At 44.5% G+C, this 22,357-nt stretch overlaps 1 protein-coding gene across 4 annotated transcripts in view; it reads left to right on the top strand.

The window, feature by feature from the left end:
* CCDC120 (coiled-coil domain containing 120) overlaps positions 1-22,357 on the top strand; it is a 56,174-nt gene that overhangs the window by 17,581 nt on the left and 16,236 nt on the right. For 3 of the 4 annotated variants that reach the window (XM_087710777.1, XM_087710775.1, XM_087710778.1), the window contains exons 1-3: positions 11,066-11,173; positions 21,661-21,782; positions 21,887-22,020. In XM_087710777.1, coding sequence (XP_087566903.1) covers positions 21,734-21,782; positions 21,887-22,020 — 183 coding nt within the window. In that variant the 5' untranslated portion in view covers positions 11,066-11,173; positions 21,661-21,733. Of the gene's footprint in view, positions 1-11,065; positions 11,174-21,660; positions 21,783-21,886; positions 22,021-22,357 lie in introns of those variants that run through there. The other variant, XM_087710776.1, reaches the window with a different exon arrangement.

Genomic DNA, 22,357 nt, shown 5'->3' with positions numbered 1-22,357 from the left:
AATAATTAATGAGGAATAATTAATTGCATGTAATTAGTTTGCATCACATTTGCATTCCATTAAGAATCCTTTTTATCCTTGTCTTAACCTTTTTTAGAACATGCCCCTCCCTCAGGTCTGAGCCCAGAAAAAGATGGATGCAGCCCAGGAATAACTCATGATCTTCTGCACCAGACACAGCACTGACCCCTCAGGAAGCAATGCCAAAGCACAGGCTTCATTGTAAATGGAAGCCATTTCTCCTCCCAAAAATCTAGAATTGCTTTTGTGGAATAATTGAAATTTGTTGGCTGAGGATCCTGTAAGATCCAACATACAAATATCTCATTTCCTGCCATAAGAATAGATTCACCAAGGACATACACCAGATACACTAGAGATGGAATCTCTTCAAATGGGCAGATTTGTGGATGGGCAAAAGGGTCACTTACCGTATTTTTCAGAATATAAGACGCACCCGTTTGCCTCAAAAAAGAGGCTGAAAATCTGGGTGCATTTTATACATCGAATGCAGCATGTTTTGCCTCCCGAAACCCCACCCCTTCACCAAAATGGCTGTGCATAACCTTATGGAGGCTTTCAGAGAGCACCTGGGGGCTGGGGAGGGCAGAAATGAGTCCCCCCCCAGCCCCCAGTAGCACTCTATAAGCCTCCATAAGGCTATGCATGCAATTTTTTTGACAAAAACCAGCCCCATTTTTGTGAAAAATGGGCCTTTTTTGCTCATTTTTGCCCCCCCCCAGGAATCCTCTGCAAGCCCCACCCCCCAAGGCTATTCATGCCTTTTAAAAAAAAAACGGGCCCGTTTTCATGAAAAACGGGCCATTTTTGGGAGGATTGCAGAGTGGAACCCCCCCCCTCACCTTTTTGGAAAGCTCTTTAACTGATTGATGAGAATTACATTGATCAAGTGTTGTGCCAGCAGAAACAAAGTCTTAGGTGCTGCAGATTGTCAGTGATTCCCTTCTCCAGTATATGGATAAATACACCTGGAAACATCTACCTACCTACCTACTCTCTCTCTCCCTACCTATCTACTGTTAGGTGCTAAGATTGTCAGCGATTTCCTTCTCCAGCACATGGATAAATACACCTGGAAACATCTACCTACCTACCTACTCTCTCTCTCTCGCTCCCTACCTACCTACTGTATTTCTCTTTCTCTCCCTCTCTATCCCTCTATTTACCTACCTACTTTTTAAACATTTGCCTCTTCAAAACTTTGGTGCGTCTTATACTCCGGTGCATCTTATACTCCGAAAAATACGTTATCTCCTATCTTCCCTTTTTTCCCGATCTTTAATTGGTAGGCATGCTGAGGTATAGTTGCTGTTTTTACTGGTTTGGGGCTTTTCTGTTTGTTTATTTGCCTCTCCACCGATCTAGCAGGAGCATGCATCTTCTCCCTCCTTTTAGCATAATTAGAATACAAGAAGAATCTCTCTTGCAAAACAGAGGATGAAAAAGAGTTTTCGGTGAGTCAAAAGCTGGGTTTGATGCATTGGGCAACCTCCTTCCTAACCAGAGTGCTGTTTTGCAGCCATGCAAGTGAAGGATCCCACTATCCCATTTCTGGAGATGAACCAAACTGCCCATCTTGTGGCCTCCTTTGTGGTCAATGTCCTCAAGGCCATGCTGGACAATACATTCTCCTCCTGCAAATGGAGGAGTATCCTGTGGGAGTACATGGATTCTGATACTACCCTGCTACAACCCAGGGAATGTATTGGTATGTGAAATGTGCAATGCAGCAAGAATCACAGATGTTTTCTATTTAACCTCTCCCCAGCGCTTCCTATCAAGAACCATTCCGAGGATGCATTATTTTGAAGGAGAAGGGGAAAGGAGAAGCACATTCCAGGAAATGAATTTCATAAAACCCACAAACAATTTGTTCATTGGTGTCTGCTCGTCCCATTCTTTCTGCCGAGTAGCACAGTAGCAGCACCTTCCCTTCGGATGTTTTGCTCCTGGCTGGTTTTTTTATTGCACAGTTTTGCTAAGTCCTTAATCATCCTGGAAACCTCCATTGTAGGCAACAAGGGTGAGGAAAAGAGGAGGAGGAATTAATTTGGTGGTTTAGTGATTAAGGCAATAATTAAGACAGGATGTATCTGCGCTATAAGCAGATGAGAGAAGAAGATGGGATAACACAAGAGAGGAAGAGGCTGTGTAGACAAGCATTTGCCTTGTCACTGCAATTCAGCACATGATGACTGACGTCCCCGACTGGTTGTGGTTATAGTTTTTGCTTCTAATCTTCATCCAACCTTCTTTTCTTGCCATCGTTCCTTTGGATCGCTTCATGCTTTAACACTCCCGTCTTCCCCTGTCCTCATTTCAAGCCGCTTCCAATATTTTCTCTAGAACAGGCTTCTATAGTGCTCCTTGAGTTATGAGCAGAATTGACCCTGACAATGTGGTCCAGTGGTGGGTTTCAAAAATTTGTGGAACCTACTCTGTGGGTGTGGCCTCCTTTGTGGGAGTGGCTTGCCAGTCATGTGACCTGGTGGGAGTGGCTTGCCGGCCATGTGTTCTCTCTCTCTCTCTCTCTCTCTCTCTCTCTCTCTCTCTCTCTCTCCCTCTCTCCCTCCTTCCTTTTGTCTCTCTGTCCCTTTTTTCTTTTTTTCTTTCTCTCTCACTCTTTTTCTTACTTTTTTTCTTTATTTCTTTCTTCCTTTCTTCCTCTTTCTCTCTCTGTGTGAGTCTGTGTCTGTCTTTCTGTGTGTGTCAGTGGTGGGTTTCAAAAAATTTTGGAACCTCTTCTGTAAGTGTGGCCTGCTTTCTGGGTCCACTGGTGGAACCTCTTCTAACCGGTTCGGTAGATTTGACGAACCAGTTCTACCGAACTGGTGCGAACTGGTAGGAACCCACCTCTGATATGGTCATAAAACAGATCACCACAATGACCAGACCTGATTTTACAATGCTTTTTTTGTCGTGGTTGTTAAGCTGTGGGACAGTTTTTGTCGGAAACTACAAGTAAATGCTGCTTTCTGGCAAAACTTGTCATAAATCACAGTCAATTTAACACAGGATACCACAAACAGCAGTAAAGACAGGCAGTCACATGACCACAGGTGGGTAATATTGTAGTATAAAAACTGGGGCATAAGTAGCCTAGGGGGTCTGTTATAACTTTAAATGGTTGCTGAATGGCTAGTCCTAAACTAATTGTAAATTGAGGGCTACCTGACTGATGGCTCTCATATTTGTTACGCTAAGGCTCACCCTGAGAGAGTTAAGTGACTCAGCCATTAGGAATTTACCTGTCCCACACCACTCAGTGTATCTTTCCCACCTCTGTGGCCTCCACATACCTTCGCCTCTCATTGGCCTTAAAATTTGACAATCCTGTTTGAGGCTGCTGGGAATCTAGAATAACAAGCAATATGTTCTAAAATATTGCAGGAAGTCCTGTTGACTAAGAAGTGGATGGAATACTTAAACTGGTAATCTAAAACTGAGGAATGAATCTTTTCACCAAACTCAGATTAGAAGACTAAATTCCATTTTGCCTTACCTACAAAAATGTGGGGGAGTTCTAAATTATTTGATCTGTGAGCACATTCACATCACTAATTGCTAGTTCCTAACAAAACTGTTATCAGTTTTAAACACATCCAAGGCCAAGCCATTTTTTTTGCCAATGCTTTGAAAGCTGACTGCATATGTCTGTTTCTGCATCATCTATTTACTCAATACTTTACTCAACACTTTGTATTCACACAATAGACTGAACTAAGTATCTAGAGAAGCTGGTTTGGACAACACGCAAGACTAAAATAGAGGAAAAACCGGAGACATCAGGATATGTGATATTTCTATATATTGCATTTCTCGGTCTAACGTCCTTGGAAGGGGATTCATAGCTTTCTATCTTGCATTTTATTCTCACCTGGCTGGCAAATAGACAAAGGGAAAGGAGGACTGGCCCAGGTGTTATGGTAAATTTCATTTTCAAGTGAAAGATTGGAAGATAGACCCCTCTCAGTCCCATAATACAATTTTGTGTTCATTGGGTAATACTTCAGCCCTCTGAACCCCAGTAAGTTGAACCTGTGAACAGAGAGCAGAGAGCAGAGGCAGAAGGGATTACCCCAACTTTATGTACTTTTATTATTTGTATTTTGTCTTTTATGTTCCCCCTTTTTTCCCCTTGAATTGTTCGCCGCCCTGAGTCCTCCCGGAGAAGGGCGGCATACAAATAATACAATACAATACAATGTGTTATAGGGCTGGGGTGTCAAATTCACATGTTGTCATCACGTGATGTATCAGTGACTTCCCCCCCCCTCCGCTAAAACAGGGTGGGTGTGGCCAGTGTGTGACACATCTGGCCCACAGGCTGTGAGTTTGACACCCCTGTTATAGAGCAATCAACCACAAAGAGGATCTTGTGTGAATAGGATTCCAGGTTGTATGATACACACACTGACACTTTACCTATATGTTTGAACCCCAGGAGATGGGTATGCTACTGCATGTTCAATTTATTAACAAATACAAGGCCCACGTTTGGCTTTTGTTTCTACATCAAAATCCACACTTGAGTTTGAAAATTCTAGGAGTTGTATTCCACCGTATTTGGAAAGGGAAAGAAAACTCCATGGCACTGTCTATTTTATATATATATATATATATATATATATATATATATATATATATATATATATATATATATATATATATATATATATATATGTGTGTGTGTGTGTGTGTGTGTGTGTGTGTGTGTGTGTGTGTGTGTGTGTGTGTGTGTGTCTGTCTGTCTGTGTGTGTGTGTGTGTGTGTGTGTGTGTGTGTGTGTGTGTGTTAGTTATATTTATGCTGATAAATAAATAAAGGTAAATTAAATATATATATATATATTTAAAGTCACAACCCCTGGTATGCCCAAATATGGGAGGAAGGTCACACTTCCATTCTCTGTCCTTCGGCTCGTCACAAGAGACCATCCAGACAGAAACCCAATATTGTTTACTGTTGCCTTTTTGTTACATTTGTTATATTTGTGCTGGTAAATAAATAAAGGGAGACTAGTATAGATTATTTCAAGCTATTTAGCTCTCATCAGCTAGCCATACAGTTACTGGGATTAGAACCTGTGCTGTATTACATTTTAGGCAGATGTGTTAACCACTAAGCCACAAGGTCCTCCTCCGTTATCAGCTGAGCCAGGGAAATAGGTATGTATTTAGTGTCACAACCCCTGATATGCCCAAATATGCGAGGAAGCTTACTGCTTCCATTCTCTGTCTATCAGCTCGTCACAAGAGACCATCCAGACAGAAACCCAATATTTTTACTGTTGCCTTTGTTACATTTGTGTTGTATTTGTGCTGATAAATAAATAAATAATAAACACACACACACACACACACACACACACACATGTTGTATTTGTGCTGTAAAATCTAATATATATATATATAAACCTGCAGGGCAGGAAGCCAAGAATGCAAGGAATCTGATCTCATCCTAGGCTAAGGCAAACACCCAGCATAACAATACCTTGTGCTGGGTCATACCATTTGCTTACAATGCAGGGGGAGCTGAGATAGGGCACTGCTAGAAGTGGAGTGGAGCCTAGTGGATTAAGTCACTTGGGAGTTTTTATAGGAGGAGTATATAGTCAAATTCACAAGGAAATTGCATCCTCACCTTGAAAGTTATAGGTTTGTATGGGATAACTAGAGATATTTGAAAGACTTGTTCACACTCTTTGCATTGATTTTGGTTTCAGTGTGGAAAAAGTTTCTTTTTTTTTAAATTTGTGTTATTCTCTGCAAGGATCCCTCTTCCCTGTTATACTGAAGTTACAAGATGTAGAAGAAAGATCCAGTGCTCTGTTTCCCCACAAATTGTCTAGGAAATGGTTTACTAGTTAAGTAGTTTATGGTTACCTTTTACACATTTCCTAATATGCCTGTTCTGTACTGGAATTTGAAAGAGTATCCGTGGGCAGGGGGAGGTTAAGAGATTCAAGGGGAAATATCCATGTCCTTGGTCTCCTCAAGAGTTCCACCAATTTCTGAAGGCCGCCTGGGACGAATCTACCTTCCCCTTTCCCTCCCCCCCTTCTACAAAATATCTTGTCTGAGAGCGACAAGGTCTTTCGCCTGCTGAACTGCATCAAAGGGCTTGGTGGCTTTTTGCCTTTGGTATTTGATGCCTTTTAGCTCTGAGGGTGGGCCTCTAAAGGGACCTTTCTGTTAGTTTGACGCTGAGCGCTGCTTGATGGCTTCATGTTTTTACACCACATCTCCAGCAGAAACAAATGGTAGCATCCTAAAATGGTTGAATTATACATTGTGCCACACCAGGAATGTGCAAAGCTAACAAACACCATCTTACAATAAACAAGGAGAAGCTAGGCTGGAACTGATGCTTATTTTTTCAGGATGTATTTTTTTTAGTGGCATCATTCAGACAGGCATGTTTATAACTTGACATTAATTCTTTGGCTTTAGCAAGTCTGCCATTTCAATCAGTTGCCTCCGTGGCTTAGCTCAGGTTATGCAGAATAAACTGGCAGAATCCTGGATTATGACATTTTAGGCTGTCCTGTTGATGCACATTAAAAACCCTAAAATTGGATCCATGCCTGTAACAAATCCTTATAGCAGCCAAGCGTTCCCTGATAGGTAGCTTAATTAGGTGCAAGAATATTAACTACACAATTCAATCAACTTTTTCTGAAAATACACCTTGGAGTCAGTCTTGATTTCTGGCAACTGCCTGGACTAACCCAGGCAGTTTTCTTGGCAAGATTTTGGAGGTAGTTTGCTATTGTCTCCTTCCTAGGGTTGACAGAGAGTGACTGGCTCTTAAGTCCGTGATGGCAAACCTGTGGCACGCAGAGCCGTCACCCCAGCTCAGCTCCACTGCGCATGTGCATGTGCCTCCCGCCAGCCAGCTGATTTTTTGGGTCTCTGCCATGCATGTGTGAGGGGGAGAACGTGCGAGAGATGTTCATGCATGCGTGGGGAGTGGGGGGGTGTCACATGCAATGCATGTTGGGTGGTGCACGGGGGTGCACACCCCCAGCCTGTCTTTGCTCCCAGGAGGCTGCGGAGGGGGCTACTAGGCCCAAAACAGGGTGCGGGAGTGTGTGTCGCACACGCATGTGGGGGTGGGGTGGTAAAGTGGGGGGTCGCACATGGATTGCATTATGGTTTCGGCAGCCAATGAGAAAAAGGGTTCACCGACAAATGCACGCTCGACAAAACCGCGGGGACAAAACCGTGGGGACAAAAGCGGGAGTTCGAAATCTTGCCGAAGAATGAGGACAGAAGCGCGCCGACAACAGCGCACTCTTAACCTAACCCTAAAGGTAACCCTAAACGTAACCCTAACCCTAAACCTAATCTTGAACCTAACCCTAACCCTAATCCTGAACCTAACCCTAAACTTAACCCTTACCCTAACCCTTACCTTAATCATAATGGCGCTTCTGTTGGCACTCTTTTGTCGGCACGCCTTTGTGGGCGCGCTATCGACGTCGCAGTTTTATCAACACGGTTTTGTTGGCGCGCTGTTGTCGGGCGCGCTTTTGTCGGGTCACAGAGAAAAAGGTTAGCCGAGGTGGCGCAGTGGGTACTGAGGTGGCACAGTGGGTACCGAGGTGGTGAGTGCAGTACTGCAGGCCACTTCAGCTGACTGCTAGTTCAGCAGTTCAGCGGTTCAAATCTCACCGGCTCAGGGTTGACTCAGCCTTCCATCCTTCTGAGGTGGGTGAAATGAGTACCCAGACTGTGGGGGCGATATGCTGACACTGTAAACCGCTTAGAGAGGGCTGAAAGCCCTATGAAGCGGTATATAAGTCTAACTGCTATTGCTATTGCTATTGCTCTAAGTCATCCAACCAAAGGGAGAACTCAGGGTCTTCTAGTCTCTAGCCCAATGCCTTCACCACTACTACAAACTGACTCTCCAATCAACCTATTAGCAATGTCTGTGAAGCAACTTTAAGTAGCGTAAGGTAAAAGAAGATTTTGAAAAACAGGCTAAACGCTAGCTAACAATAAACCAATAAAAAACACCCATAAAACAATATAGGGGAGTCACATATTGCTCCAGGTTTTTTTTGGAAAAGATAGGTGGTCTACAATTGCACAATTTGGGACCATACAGATTTCAGCACAAGCTAATTCCAAAGACAGGGTCTCCAAGAAAATGTCTCTGGGCTTCCATAGGATGCTTGGATTTGTTAATGGAACCTGGATCATACAGTGGTGGGTTTCAAAAATTGTTGGAACCTACTCTGTGGGTGTGGCCTCCTTTGTGGGAGTGGCTTGCCACCCATGTGACCGGATGGGAGTGGCTTGCCGTCCATGTGACCGGATATGAAATTATGAATTAGTACTTAGGTCGGTCCAAGTAGCTATTCAGAAACTCTGGCATTGAAGCATGCAAGTCTTAAAGCTGTCAAGTTACAAGATCCTTGCCAGTGGTGGGTTTCAAAAAAATTTTGGAACCTCTTCTGTAGGTGTGGCCTGCTTTCCGGGTCCACTGGTGGATCCTCTTCTAACCGGTTCGGTAGATTTGACGAACCGGTTCTACCGAATAGGTGCGAACTGGTAGGAACCCACCTCTGGGATCATACCATCTCTGCCAAATCTTATAGGACAGCTGGAGAGAGGGGATTGCACTTCAGTGTGAAATAATCAGCCCATTCCTAAGAATATGCAATCAAAGCTCCTACCTCCAAGGTTCCAGAGTCATATATACAAAGTCATAGGATAGGAGATGGAGCCAGCTCCTCAAAACAGTTGTTTTTGTTTTTCTCCTTGTAGGAATTTTCAGATGCATCTAAAGAGGCATCTAAACACCCACACCCACCCGCACCCTAAAAGCACCCATCATCATCATAAAGCAATAAATTGGAGAAGCAATTAAAATGATGAAAATAGCCCTTGGACAGCCCAAATAAGATTGCTTGTGAGCTAATTGCAGCACACACACACACACACACACACACACACACACAAACCAAGAGCCTAGTAAAATACAGGTGAAACTTGAAAAATTAGAAAATCGTGCAAAAGTTCATTTTTTTCCAGTAATGCAACTTAAAAGGTGAAACTAATATATGAGATAAGACTCATTACATGCAAAGCAAGATAGTTCAAGCCGTGATTTGTCATAATTGTGATGATTATGGCTTACAGCCCATGAAACCCCCAAATCCAGCATCTGAGAAAATTAGAATATTACATGCAATCAATAAAACAAAGATTGTACACAGAACAATATTGGACCTCTGAAAAGTATAAGCATGCATCTGTACTCAGTACTTGCATCTCATTTGGAATATGTACTCAACTTTTGCATCTCATTTGGAAACCAAGGACCCAGAGTATGGAGGAAGAATGGAGAGGCCAATCAAGCACAGTAATCCTACGGTCATTGAACCAGGTTTTAGTGCTTTTGGCAAAAGTTGTTCTCATCAGAAAAGAAGACTTTGGACCACGGAGCAACAGGACTTTGGACCACTGTGCTTCATTAAGACCAGGGTCAACGCAGCCATCTACCAGGAGATTTTGGAGCACTTCATGCTTCCTTTCGCAGACGAGCTTAATGGGGATGCTGACTTCATTTTCCAGCTGCCCACACTGCCAAAAGCACCAAAACCTGGTACAATGACCATGGGATTACTGTGCTTGATTGGCCAGCAAACTCGTCTGACCTGAACCCCATAGAGAATCTATGGGGCATTGCCAAGAGAAAGATGAGAGACATGAGACCGAACAATGCAGAAGAGCTGAAGGCCGCTATTGAAGCATCCTGGTCTTCCATAACACTTCAACAGTGCCACAAGCTGATAGCTTCCATGCCACGCCACATTGAGGTAGTAATTGCTGCAAAAGGGGCCCAAACCAAGTACTGAGTACATATGCATGCTTATACTTTTCAGAGGTCCAATATTGTTCTATGTACAATCCTTGTTTTATCGATTGCATGTAATATTCTAATTTTCTGAGATGGTGGATTTGGGGTTTTCATGAGCTGTAAGCCATAATCATCACAATGATGACAAATCATGGCTTGAACTATCGTGCTTTGCATGTAATGAGTCTTATATTAGTTTCACCTTTTAAGTTGCATTACTGAAATAAAAGAACTTTTGCACGATTTTCTAATTTTTCGAGTTTCACCTGTAGGCATCTGCCTGGTGTCCCAGAGCTGGGGGACTCTACCAAGCAGTCCTGAGCCCAGGTATCTTAAAGTTTTATTTTCAGTAAAACTGAGCATTCAGTTCAGAAAGTAGCCTGTGAATTATGGGCTGGGAGTTTAAATGTGTCAATTCTCATTGGAAACTATTTTCAAGCTCATGGTTGCAACAATAGTCCTGAATGTAATAATATACTAGTATTTTTTTTAAAAAAAATATTACTCTGCCCTCATCCAATCTCTTGTGTTGGACACAGCTGGAGGGCACCAGGTTAGGAAATGTAGCTGAAATCACTGGGAGGGGCAGGGAGTTGTCTTGGTCTTTCAGCATTGCAAGGTTTTATAAGTGTGTTCCTGAATCCGGATTTGTGCGCCTGGGAACAGAGGCGATATCTGATCAAGTTTCTGCCCTAATAAATATGCTGGCACTTAGGAAGCCAAGCCATCGCACTTGTTGGTTTTAAACCTGTTACGCTTTTAGCATGTGGCACATTTGCATGTATAATAAATACAATGTGTTTTACTGCCCTGTAGAAGGATTTCACAGGGTTTTTTTCCCCCCCTCGCTGTTGTCTGTTAAAAGGATGGGGAGGGGGGGCGTCCCTTCCCTTTGGGTTGCTTAATTCGCTTCCTAGGCTCCCCGGCATTTTTTTCTTTAAATGGTTGAAGTTGTAGACAGGGAAACGAATCAATGGCGAGAGGCGCTCTTAGTCTGGAAGTAAGGAAAGGAGGTTTCCACGCCAAAGGGCGTAACAGGAGTAGCTCCTGGCCTTTTGGGAACTCGGCCTCTGCGGGCGGGCGCTTCTGGGCAGCTCGTGGCAAGGCAAGGGTTAAAAGGAGCGGCCCCTCCTCCCTCGCTTGTTGCTCTGGAGCTTGATTCGCCGTCTCCTCCTCCGCAGTCACTTCGGTTTTGCCCAGCGCTTCAGCTGGACAGTTTCGAGGGTGGGAAACTGAGCTGACCCCCTTCTGCCGTTACGAGCGGCGGCTCTCGGCGGAGGTAAGTCGGAGCTTTAGCTGCCCAAGGTGTCCGCGATCCGGGGGAGGTCGCGATTTCTCTTGCAGGAGTTTGCCCAAAGTTTAGCCAAAGTGGTTTGATGGGGCCGGCAAAAGCGCGGTCCGATCCAATTTACTTGGGGTGGGGGGCGTGTTGGGGTTGGGTAGGAATAAAGCGTCTTAGTTCGAAAGTTCCCGGAGTTTCCCCCCTCCCCATGGCGGAAAGCTCCCGGGTGGAAGAATCGGCAGCTCCCCCCCCCCCCCCCCGGTCGTTTCCTGGTGGAGGCGAGCCTGCGTGTCAAGGGAGGCAGGTGGGTGGGAGAGGAAGCTTGAGTCCCAGCGCGCTCGGGAGGTTTCGATCCGGAGTCGCTCCCTCCTGTACCAGGAAGGCCAAGTATTGTTAAGTGGGCGCGCTTGCAAACTTTGTAAGTGGGAGGGATGGGGGGGGGAGATGTTAACTCGCGCCGGGGCGGTTGAAGCTAACCCCGAAGTGCATCCAGATAGGCGACTGGTGGTGACCCATCAATGAGGCTGCATGCCGCGTGGAATTTGCCCCCCCCTCCTCCTCCATAAAAAATAGCTACCGCTTCCGTCTCAAGTCACAGCATCATCACCTTGATTTATCTCTCAGGCTTGGGAGTGACCAAACCTTAAGAAATCTCATGCATTTTGAGGCTGTCCTTGGACGGTGTTACAATCAGTCAGGAATCCGATTTTAAAAAACGATACAGCTAAGAACGGCTTAAGGCACTGTTTCTCAACCTTGGTGACTTTAAGTCCTGTGGACTTCAACTACCAGAATCCCCCAGCCAGCACAGCTGGCTGGGGGATTCTGGGAGTTGAAGTCCACAGGACTTAAAGTCACCAAGGTTGAGAAACAGTGGCTTAAGGCTTTCTCACGGCTGGGGCGTGATGAAGCCAAGGTCAGAGGGGCGCTGTAGAAATATTTGTGCTCTGGTTTGGGTGCAGCTGGAGAGTGGGGCCGGGTGTGTGTGTGTGTGTGTGTTATAGTGGTGAAAGATTCTCTAGACAGGAAAATTGTATTTGGTTTTCTTTCAAGATTTGTTATCTAGAAGAGATAACAAAATGCTTTGCTTTCATTATGGTTTGGCCCAGTCTTAGGGAATATTGCCGTAAAATTGAGGGGTGGTGGGGGAGGAATCCCTCTGCGTTGACTTTGGTGAGATAGGCATACGACTTCGATAAACGTTTTAACCTTTTTATGGCAGAGGAGATTTCATAGATAGATATTAATGTTTATTTGCTCTTGCTAAAGCCAACTAGAAGCAAATGCCTGGTTGGGATGGATTAATTGTCTCTATTTTATATAACCTCTACTAAACCCAACCAGGACATTAAACCACGAATCAGAGTCCCCATTTGAATGTAATCATGTTTGCTGGTTTTAAGCAAAGCTTCCTTTGCTTTGGCCCTTTTACCTCCCTTAAAGAGTAATTATAGCTACCTAACATGGCTACTGTAAAGCCAAGATAGCCACTTCAAATGTTGCTATGCTACAACTCTGGTCACTCTAGGCCAGTGTTTCTCAACCTTGGCAACTTGAAGATGTCCGGACTTCAACTCCCAGAATTCCCCAGCCAGCATTTGCTGGCTGGGGAATTCTGGGAGTTGAAGTCCGGACATCTTCAAGTTGCCAAGGTTGAGAAACACTGCTCTAGGCCATTGGTGTCCTAGAGTCCACTCCTGAAGTCTGACCAGATTATGCCGATCATGCAGAAACTTGGTTGGAATCGCATCTCTGGCTAAATATAGTTAAGTAGTGGGTTGTATAAGCCATAATTACCTGTGTAATTGAACACATGAAGCAATGAAACCCTGTTTTGCAGGTCACAGGAGTTGGGTTGATCCAATACACTGTTGAAATCAATGAAGTTCCAGTATCATTTAGTGCAGTGTTTCTCAACCTTGGTCACTTGAAGATGTCCGGACTTCAACTCCCAGAATTCCCCAACCAGGGAATTCTGGGAGTTGAAGTCCGGACATCTTCAAGTGGCCAAGGTTGAGAAACACTGATTTAATGCAATCCACATGGCAGATATAACTACTGATGTGAGAAGAGCATTCTTTTGTGCATCTCTCCCTCCCTCCAATTCTCCCCAAAGTTTCCTGAAAGGAGACTCAAGTCTTTCTATTTTAGCAGGAGGGAAACTGAAGACAAGAAAGAGTTCATTCTTCCAGACAGAGAAAGACAGGCAGCTGGATTCACCTTGCTTGTTTTAACTCGGGGGCTGTGTACACAATAGATTGAACCCACCAGTCTGAGGTTACCCAACCCACTAAATCAAATACTCCATAAAAGTCCATGAAAGCCGCCAAATGAAACATATCTGTCTTATGCAGCCTTTGTTTTTTTCATCTGAATTAAGTGGGTTGTGTGAACCCACCAACCAAATTAGTTGCTAAAAAAGAAGCATAAAGCACAGATTTTATCAAACTGCACTGGGCTGGCAAAGGTCACGACAGACCTATAATTTGTCCTTTGTGCAATACGAAGACCAGCGTGAAGTGGCAGCAGGTGAAAGAAAAGTGGGCTGCCATTCCCCTTAGTCATTAACCACTTAGGGGCATCATTGGCTGGGTGGAATCTCTTGGGCTCCCCCACTTTTCAGGGCTGAGATGAAGATGATAAGTGCTGCGAGGGAAAAAATTCTGAGCCCCTTGCAGGGTAAGCAAAGATGAGAACATCAAAAAATCAAGAGGTGACCAGGCTCCTGATGGGAAGCAAATGAAAATACTTTGGGAAAGTTTAGTTCTGTAGCATTTGCTTCACGTCAAGGTCGAAAGAGTCCTTTTGAGCTAGCCAGAGAATTGGGATACCTGCATTTGATCGACAGCCTTCAAGAGAACCAATCCCAGGGTGCTTAATTTTGAGCGTAATACAGATAGACCTCGACTTACTACCGTAATTGAGCCCAAAATTTCTGTGGTTAAGTGAGACATTTGTTAAGGGAGGTTTGCCCCATTTTATTACCTTTCTTGCCTCGGTTGTTAAGTGAATCACTGCAGTTGTTAAATTCGTAACCCGGTTGTTAAGTGAATCCGATTTCCCCATTGACTTTGTCAAAAGGTCACAAAAGGGGGGAATCACGTGACCCCCGAGATACTGCAGCTGTCATAAATATGAAACAGTTGCCACGTGTCTGAATTTTGATCACGTGACCATGGGGATACGGCAAAGGTCATAACTGTGAAAAATGGTCATAAGTCACTTTTTTCAGTGCCAATGTAACTTTGAACGGTCTCTAAATGAACTATTGTAAGTCGAGGACTACCTGTACTGGGGCTTAAGCCTGCTTAGATCTCTCTCTTCCTCGTTATGTTTTCGAGTTCCTTCTGCATGTAATGCACAGAATCTGACTCTTGGGGCACAGGTGATGCCTCTGCAACTGGATGCAATCTGCACAGCAACCACCGGATGGCAGTAAAGAGTGTGCCATTATTGTAAGTCAACAGAGGACTGTTTCACTTTTGGCATTCAGGGATGCGCTGAAGTCTTGAAAAAAGGATCTGGGGCTAAAATGAAGACCTGATGGGAAACAGGGGCGTCACTGAATTTTGTCTAGCACTCTTGGAAATCAATAGTTCCAGAAGCAGAGCAGGGGGTGAGGTGGGGGTGGGTTTGAGGAAATTGCTATCTTGCTGACTCTAGTAGGATGTGTTCCTGCCTGCTCTGCTTGACTCTTGTCTGGGGATTAGGTGAATCTTTGCTGCGTGGCTGCCAGCCAAGATGACGTGACCAGGTGTTGTAAGGGTTTCCGGGGAAGGGCTCCACCTACTGAACTCTACACCAGCATTGTAGTCACCCCGCAGGAAATTCTTTCACTCCGGCTGGGTTTCACACCTCACACATTAAACTATAATGCCCCTTTTGTTGCTTTGTGAGAACCCAGTCAAGCAGTTTATTCAGTAGGCTACAGTTCGGGTAAACTGGTTTCATGCAGCGTGCAGATACATAACTGTGGCTTAATGCAGGCTTGTATTCGGATTCCACACTGCTCATCTTCGTTCTCCTCACCCCTGCTCTGTATGCAAAATGGGAAGAACAGCAATAGCAATTAGACTTATATACTGCTTCATGGTTCTTTACAGCCCTCTCTAAGGGTTAACGGAGCCCGCATATTTCCCCCAACAATTTGGGCTCTCATTTTACCGACCTCGGAAGGATGGATGGCTGAGTCAACCTTGAGCCGGCCAGAATTGAACTGCTGGCAGGGAGTGGTCTGGCTGACTAAATTCCACATGCCTCGATCATACAAAATAAGCTGAATTCAGGCATTGCATTAAGCCAGTGTTTCTCAACCTTGTCAACTTGAAGATGTCTGGACTTCAACTACCAGAATTCCCCAGCCAGCGAATGTTGGCTGGGGAATTCTGGGAGTTGAAGTCCAGACATCTTCAAGTTGACAAGGTTGAGAAACACTGCATTAAGCCATAATATGGTTTACTTGATTTTGGATTAGGAGACCCAAGCCCACACAGTTATGGCTTATTTATTAAGCCAAAGCAAAGCAACCTGTAATGCAGAGCAATATATGAACTCAGCCATGAGATCTGATCTTTTAAGCTCCATATTACCCAGATAGCTCCTGCTCATGGTTGGCAGATGTCTGTTTGATTTCCCTAGGTTTCACTTACTTCCATTTCTTTCTTTCTTAGTAGAAATGGAGCAATATTTAATAGAACAGCACTAACTTCTGTCCTGGCTCCCAATAATCAACTTCCTTATCCACTCCCTGAGAACTATCACTGGGAGGGGTAAGAAGGAAGGTGTTGACACTAAAGAGTCATAGAAAAGGAATTGGCTGTGCTAATCTCAAGAGCCTTGGAAGGGAAAAAAAATGTCAGTAGCAAGGCTGGTTCCCTCTTCACTTTTGGTCCCCATATTGTTTTGTGGAAGTAAGGCTGGACGATCTGCTCACTAACATGTAGAAATAGCAAATGTATGCTTATGCATATCTGCAACAGAGGAGGAATTATGGCTGCATGGATTTGTAATTGCTACACCTTGTTTTTAAGTGCTAGAGGATTTGCAGGTAACTTTCTCAAGCTTGGCACCACGAGGAGCTCTGAATTATAGTTTTCCTACTCCATAGCAATTGTAGGTTGAGTTTGCAATGGGTAATGGAAGTTGTGGTGGAGCACACACGAGCGACATGGAGTGGAGAGTGCTGGAACTTGAATGGTGAGATATAAGGGCAAAGACTTAACCTGAAAAATGGCACATTCTACTTTTAATTGGTTTCAGTATTTTAAAATAAGCAGCACAAGAATAAAAGTATTATGGAAAGGAGAAAGAACACTGAGAAAGTTGATTGAATTTGGAAATGTTACAATGCATAATATCGAACATTTGTTAGGCTCAATTTATAATTTTCTCAGAACCCAAACATATCAATGACTACAATTAAATGCTACAGAATTGGAACACAATTGCAGATATACAACAGTGGGAACTGTAAGAGGAAAAGAACATTAAATTTACCTTGTGTATTATAGACAGAGGACTGGTACAAAATGTTTTACTGCTGATACATCATTCCAGCCTTAATTGCTAAAATGAGTTATTTCTTTTCTGGGAAAGTGATGGAATTGTAATGGTTGGATCATTTTTCCTTTTCATTGCTTTGCAATGTTGCAAAGCTCAGCCACACTGGAAAATTATTTAATATAAAATGGAACAAATTGTGAAAGTTGTAATCCCATGGCATTCTTAATTTTTTTTATTAAATTTCATTCAGCCCTATATTTTTTCAAAATATTCTGAATTGGCATTGTATATGTTCATGTACATGCTTTTTATTAGAAAAGATGCTTCATTCCTCTCTTTGGAAGAATGGCTGGCCAAATTTTGGGAGTATGCCTCAATGTCTAAAATAGGTTCACATTTAAAACCTAAATCTGATGTAGAATTTAATTCTATTTGAAAACCATTTCTAACTATGATGATGTACCTAGAATTGTGCCACATTCAGACTTAAGGTTTTCAAGTTTATATTTTAACTACAGATAGTCCTTGGTCCTTGGCCATTCAACCAGCGACTGTTCAAAGTTATGATGGGGCTCAAAAATGGTACTTATGATGGGTTCTCATAGGTCCAGCTATCACAGTATTCCTGCAGTTACAACATTGCAGCAAACTCTGGTCCTGCGGTTGTGATTTTCAGTGTGTGCTACCATCATCTCACAAACAAACGCAGTGGGGAAGCCAGCAGGAAGTCAGAAGTTGTAATGATATGAGGTCCTTGTTTAACAATCTACACAGTCCTCATTTAACAGTGGTAACTGGGACTGCCATAACTGTCATTGTTAAGCAACACAGTCAGGTAACATCACACTTTACAACTTTGTTTAGTGACAGCAATTCCAGTTGTTGAACTCATACAGTTTCTCTCTCTCTCTCTCTCTCTCTCTCTCACTCTCTATCTATCTATCTATCTATCTATCTATCTATCTATCTATCTATCTATCTATCTATCTATCTATCTATCTATCTATCTATCTATCTATCTATCTATCTAGTGACTTGAACAGTGTTGGCCAAAGACCTTTAGTTTAAAGTTTATTGAGACATGTTTTGATTGGAAAATGGATATGAAATGGCTTATACTTACCGGTATTATATGCTGTAACAATGTATTAGAATACGGTTAGTTCAGATTCGTTGGGTAGCCACCCATATGTCACTGCTTATATTTGATTCTTCACCTGTTCTTTATATTTTCACAAATTGGTACTTATCTTAGAATTACCTTTTACTGATAGTTTTAAAAAAAACAGAATTAAAAAAAAGATACCATAGGCAGGGCCAGGCTGCACTGGACAGATGCTTCTTAAGCAAGTCTACCTCATCTGGAGATTGTTCTTGGTGTGCTTTATGGCAACAGCTGTTCGTGGCCTCAGCTGTGACTCGAACCTGGGTGGTTTTCTGGCCCTGCTCTTGCCCTGGACTCCCAGCTGGCTTGGCTGGGATCGGGGTCTCACCCCGAAAAGCAGCTGCAGCCTTTGGCCCCCCAGCACAGAGATTGTGTAAGGCAGCGACCAGCTGTCTCACTGCCCCCAGACTTCCCATGGGGCTTGTTTGCTGGTTGAGTTTGGTAGTGAAGGAGGAGGAAAACAGCAGGAGGCTCTCTTGCCTTTTTCTCCTGTTGGGGGTTGCCCTGGGCTGGGAAAAAGGGGCAAGAGTGCAACTCTCAGTGGCTGTGCAAAAGTTCTCCATAGGTCTGAAATGACCAGGGCTGTTCCCATCAAGAAAACTCATCAACATAACAATGCTAAAGAATGTAATGCATGCAAATGTCTATTTAAGTTGAGAGCACAGTGCCAGGAAGGCTTGAGATTGGCGAATCTTGCTTTTGAGAGTATCCCTGGCTGAGGGGAAGGGAATTAAAACATGGCTAAGGTGAAGCACAATGCCTAAGAGCTCTGGACGCTGGAAGGTTGGGGCAGGTAGGGGAGCGTGAGATCAGTGGACACATTCTTTTCCTATGCTTCCAGCCTCCTCCTGCTTCAAGTGTAAAACCGGTTTTGGTACGTTGGCATTTGAAGTAGGAAATTTCTCGTGCTCTTCTCCTTGCCGGAAAAAGCATTCATGTTTTCACAGTACCATATCTAAAAACAGCAGCTCCTTGCATATATGATTTCTGGGGTAACTCACATGTAGTCCTTGACTTATGACCAAAAGAGGGCACCCGGGATTTCCGTTGCTAAGCAAGTGGTGGTTGTTAAGTGAGTTGTGACTCGTTTTATGGCCTCTTTTTTTTGCCATGGTTGTTAAATAAATCACTGCGGTTATTAAATGAATCACAGGAAACTACTGTATATACTCGAGTATAAGCCTAGTTTTTCAGCCCACTTTTTGGGCTGAAAAAAGCCACCTCGGCTTATACTCGAGTCAGTGAAAAATTTGCCCGAAATGGAGGAGAAAAAGGGGCGGGGCCATGCCGCTGGGTGACACTCGTGAATGGCCCAGTGCCCCTGTGAGTTTCCCCTCCCTCTGTGTCAGTTTGCCGCGCAGCGCGCACCGCACCATCCCCCCTCCTCACGTTCTAATGTAATGCAGGGCTGTCTTACGATTCCCCTTCCTCCCCCTCCTGCCACTCTGCAACGATGTCCCACCTCCTCCTTGTTATGGCAAGCAGCCACATAGCGATGTCCCACCTCCTCTGGTACAGTGATCCAATGATAGGAATCACTGTGCCGTGTGTCATAGGAGGCGGGACATCGCTCCCGCGGCTGCACGGGACATCATCATCACAGCGGGACATCAGCATCATGAGGTGAGTGAAGTATTTCATTGAATACACCGCTAGTTTACTGTTTTTCTTTGAAATAAATATTCAAAAACATTATTGGTATCTATTTTTATTTTTGAAATTTACCGGTAGCTGCTGCATTTCCCACCCTAGGCTTATACTCGAGTCAATAACTTTTCCAGTTTTTTGTGGTAAAATTAGGTGCCTCGGCTTATATTCGGGTCGACCTATACTCGAGTATATACGGTAATCCAGCTTCCTGGCTAGAGGCCAAGCAAAGGAAGGGGTGATCACATGACCCCCCCAGCCGCCGCAGCCATCATGAATACATATTGCGGTAGTTGTCCAGTGCCTGGATTTTGATGTGATCAAACATGGCACGACAAAACCGCGGTCCACTAAAGCGCGCCCGATTAAAGCGTGTCGCTGATGTCATCAGCAGCACGACGACAACAACCGCAGAGAAAAAAGGGCGCTTTAAAAAGCGCTTTTAAAGCAAGCCGATTCACGTTAAGGTAAGGTTTAGGGTAAGGGTTAGGGTTAGGTTAAGGGTTAGGGTTAGGTTTAGGGTTAGGTTAAGCGTTAGGGTTAGGTTTAGGGTTAGGTTAAGGGTTAGGGTTAGGGTTAGGTTTAGGTTTAGGGTTAGGTTAAGGGTTAGGTTTAGGGTTAGGTTTAGGGTTAGGTTTCGGGGGGTTAGGTTTAGGTTTACGTGCTAATTTTAGCTTTACCGCTCACAGCGTGCTTTTTTCGTCGCGCTGTGATGACGTCAGATACGCGGTTTCGTCGAGCGCGCTTTAGTCTACCGCGGTTTTGTGGTGGAACCGTGATCAAAATGCTGTGGGGGATGCTGTGACCGTTGTAAATGTGAGGAGAACTGGCTGAGAGTAATTTTTTTTCAGCGCCATTGTATCGGTCAACGCTTGCCAAACAAGTTGTGGATTGCCTCTATGGTGCTTAAGATTTGGGTGATTTCAAACATTTTTTACAGTCCCATCGTGCTTGGGGTTTTTGTGTGTGTTGGGGGGACTGTTGGAAACGGTAGTCGACATCTCTGGAAGGAGCCAAATTGAAAAAGATGGACAAAGACGCATTCCTCCCTCCCTCTACAATTATAGGCATAACACAAGTGCCAATTAAAGCTACTTAACATGCTGCCTACAGTGCAGTCTTTCTCGTAATAAACATTCTCCAGATGCCTTAGGCCTACAGCTCCCAGAATTCGTAAGTCGGGTAAAGCTTCCACAGAATCTTCTCCCAGGTGTAGTTGCCACACACAGGCCACAAAGGTTGGGTGTGAATGGTTGGGTCCTTCTCCAAGCTCTTGAGCGCAAGAGTTTTGAGTGACCTGTTGCGAGTAGTTGAAGGCTACAATTGACAGGAATCTCAGTTTGCCAAATTTTGTTGGTGAGGGGATGTGTTACCCCCCCAAATTAGAATGTTATAATTCCAGCATTGACGCTATGTCTTGGAGGATTTAATAGAACCCAGGTTTGGTAGTGCAGTTTTCCACCATTGGCTCAGCAGTCAATGTTCCTGGGTCAAACAGTAGAAACTGCATGTCATCTTCGGCTAGCGATTCTTCCCGAGCCTCACATCCCTAGCCTCACATGAGCCGAGGTGGCGCAGTGGTTAAATGCAGCACTGCAGGCTATTTCAGCTGACTGCAGTTCTGCAGTTCGGCTGTTCAAATCTCACCGGCTCAGGGTTGACTCAGCCTTCCATCCTTCCGAGGTGGGTAAAATGAGGACCCGGATTGTTGTTGGGGGCAATATGCTGACTCTGTAAACCGCTTAGAGAGGGATGAAAGCCCTAGGAAGTGGTATATAAGTCTAACTGCTATTGCTATTGCTATTGCTATCCTCCTGTTCTCCGTTCTGGCTATGGGAGGTTCAGTCCAACATGTCTGAATGATATCAAGTACTCTTTAAGAAAACCTCTCCCAAAAAACAGGAATCTTCCATGACGTTTTTATTTATTGATCTCTGCAGCTTCCTCCTTCCTCAAAAGGGAGCTCTTCTGAGCACACAATGCCACTCCAGTCCCTGCCTGTCTCTCTGTGGTTATGCATGCCCTCTGTCTCAGTCTGGCAGATTTCCTTTTTGGCAGTATCCTGCCCTCTGCTGAATGACTCACCTTGCCTGGGCCAGCAGAAGCATATTCCCTTTTTATCCCTCCTTCCTCTCCCTTTGACAGTAACCGTCTGCCGTCCTCCATCTAGGAATTCCCCATGGGTCTCAGAGCCAAGTGATTCCCCTTGGAAGCCAGAGAGAAGGTGAACTTCCCCAGAAGACATGGAAGTGAAGGGGCAGCTGATAAACTCATCCAGCTACAGCTCTTCAGGTAACCCCCCCTCCCTCCACCACCTGTTCAGCATCCTTTCGGTGACATGCAGTGAAATCTCAAGCCTCACCCCTTGCTCCTCTGCTCTGCCTTTGCTTCTGCAGAAGCCTTGCAGCGAGAGCTCTGTCCTCGGATTCGGATAGAGCGGGTGCAAGAACTGCTGGAAAAGCAGAAGTCTCTCCAGCAGGTGCTCAGCCTGCGCCTGAAGGAGCTGCGGCGGGTTTGCCTCCAGGAAGCGGTGCGTAACCATGGCGGGATAGGAAGCCAACGGGAGGGACTGAGGCAGCGGATCTGCTGCTTTGAGGAGCTAGACTTTCCCAACCTGGGGTTTATCATGTTTAAGAGCCGAGGTGGCACAGTGGTTAAATGCAGCACTGCAGGCTACTTCAGCTGACTGCAGTTCAGCAGTTTGGCTGTTCAAATCCCACTAGGCTCAAGGTTGACTCAGCCTTCCATCCTTCCGAGGTGGGTAAAATGAGGACCTGGATTGTTGTTGGGGGCGATATGCTGACTCTGTAAACCACTTAGAGAGGGCTGAAAGCCCTATGAAGCGGTATATAAGTCTAACTATTGCT

This window comes from Thamnophis sirtalis, unplaced genomic scaffold (assembly GCF_051295495.1).
Source record: "Thamnophis sirtalis isolate CommonGarterSnake01/CBP01778 unplaced genomic scaffold, rThaSir2_p1.2 scaffold_3, whole genome shotgun sequence".
In the NCBI taxonomy this organism is placed as follows: Eukaryota; Metazoa; Chordata; class Lepidosauria; order Squamata; family Natricidae; genus Thamnophis; species Thamnophis sirtalis.
The sequence above is the reverse complement of the archived record's forward strand: the minus strand, read 5'-3'. Positions and strand labels throughout refer to the sequence as shown.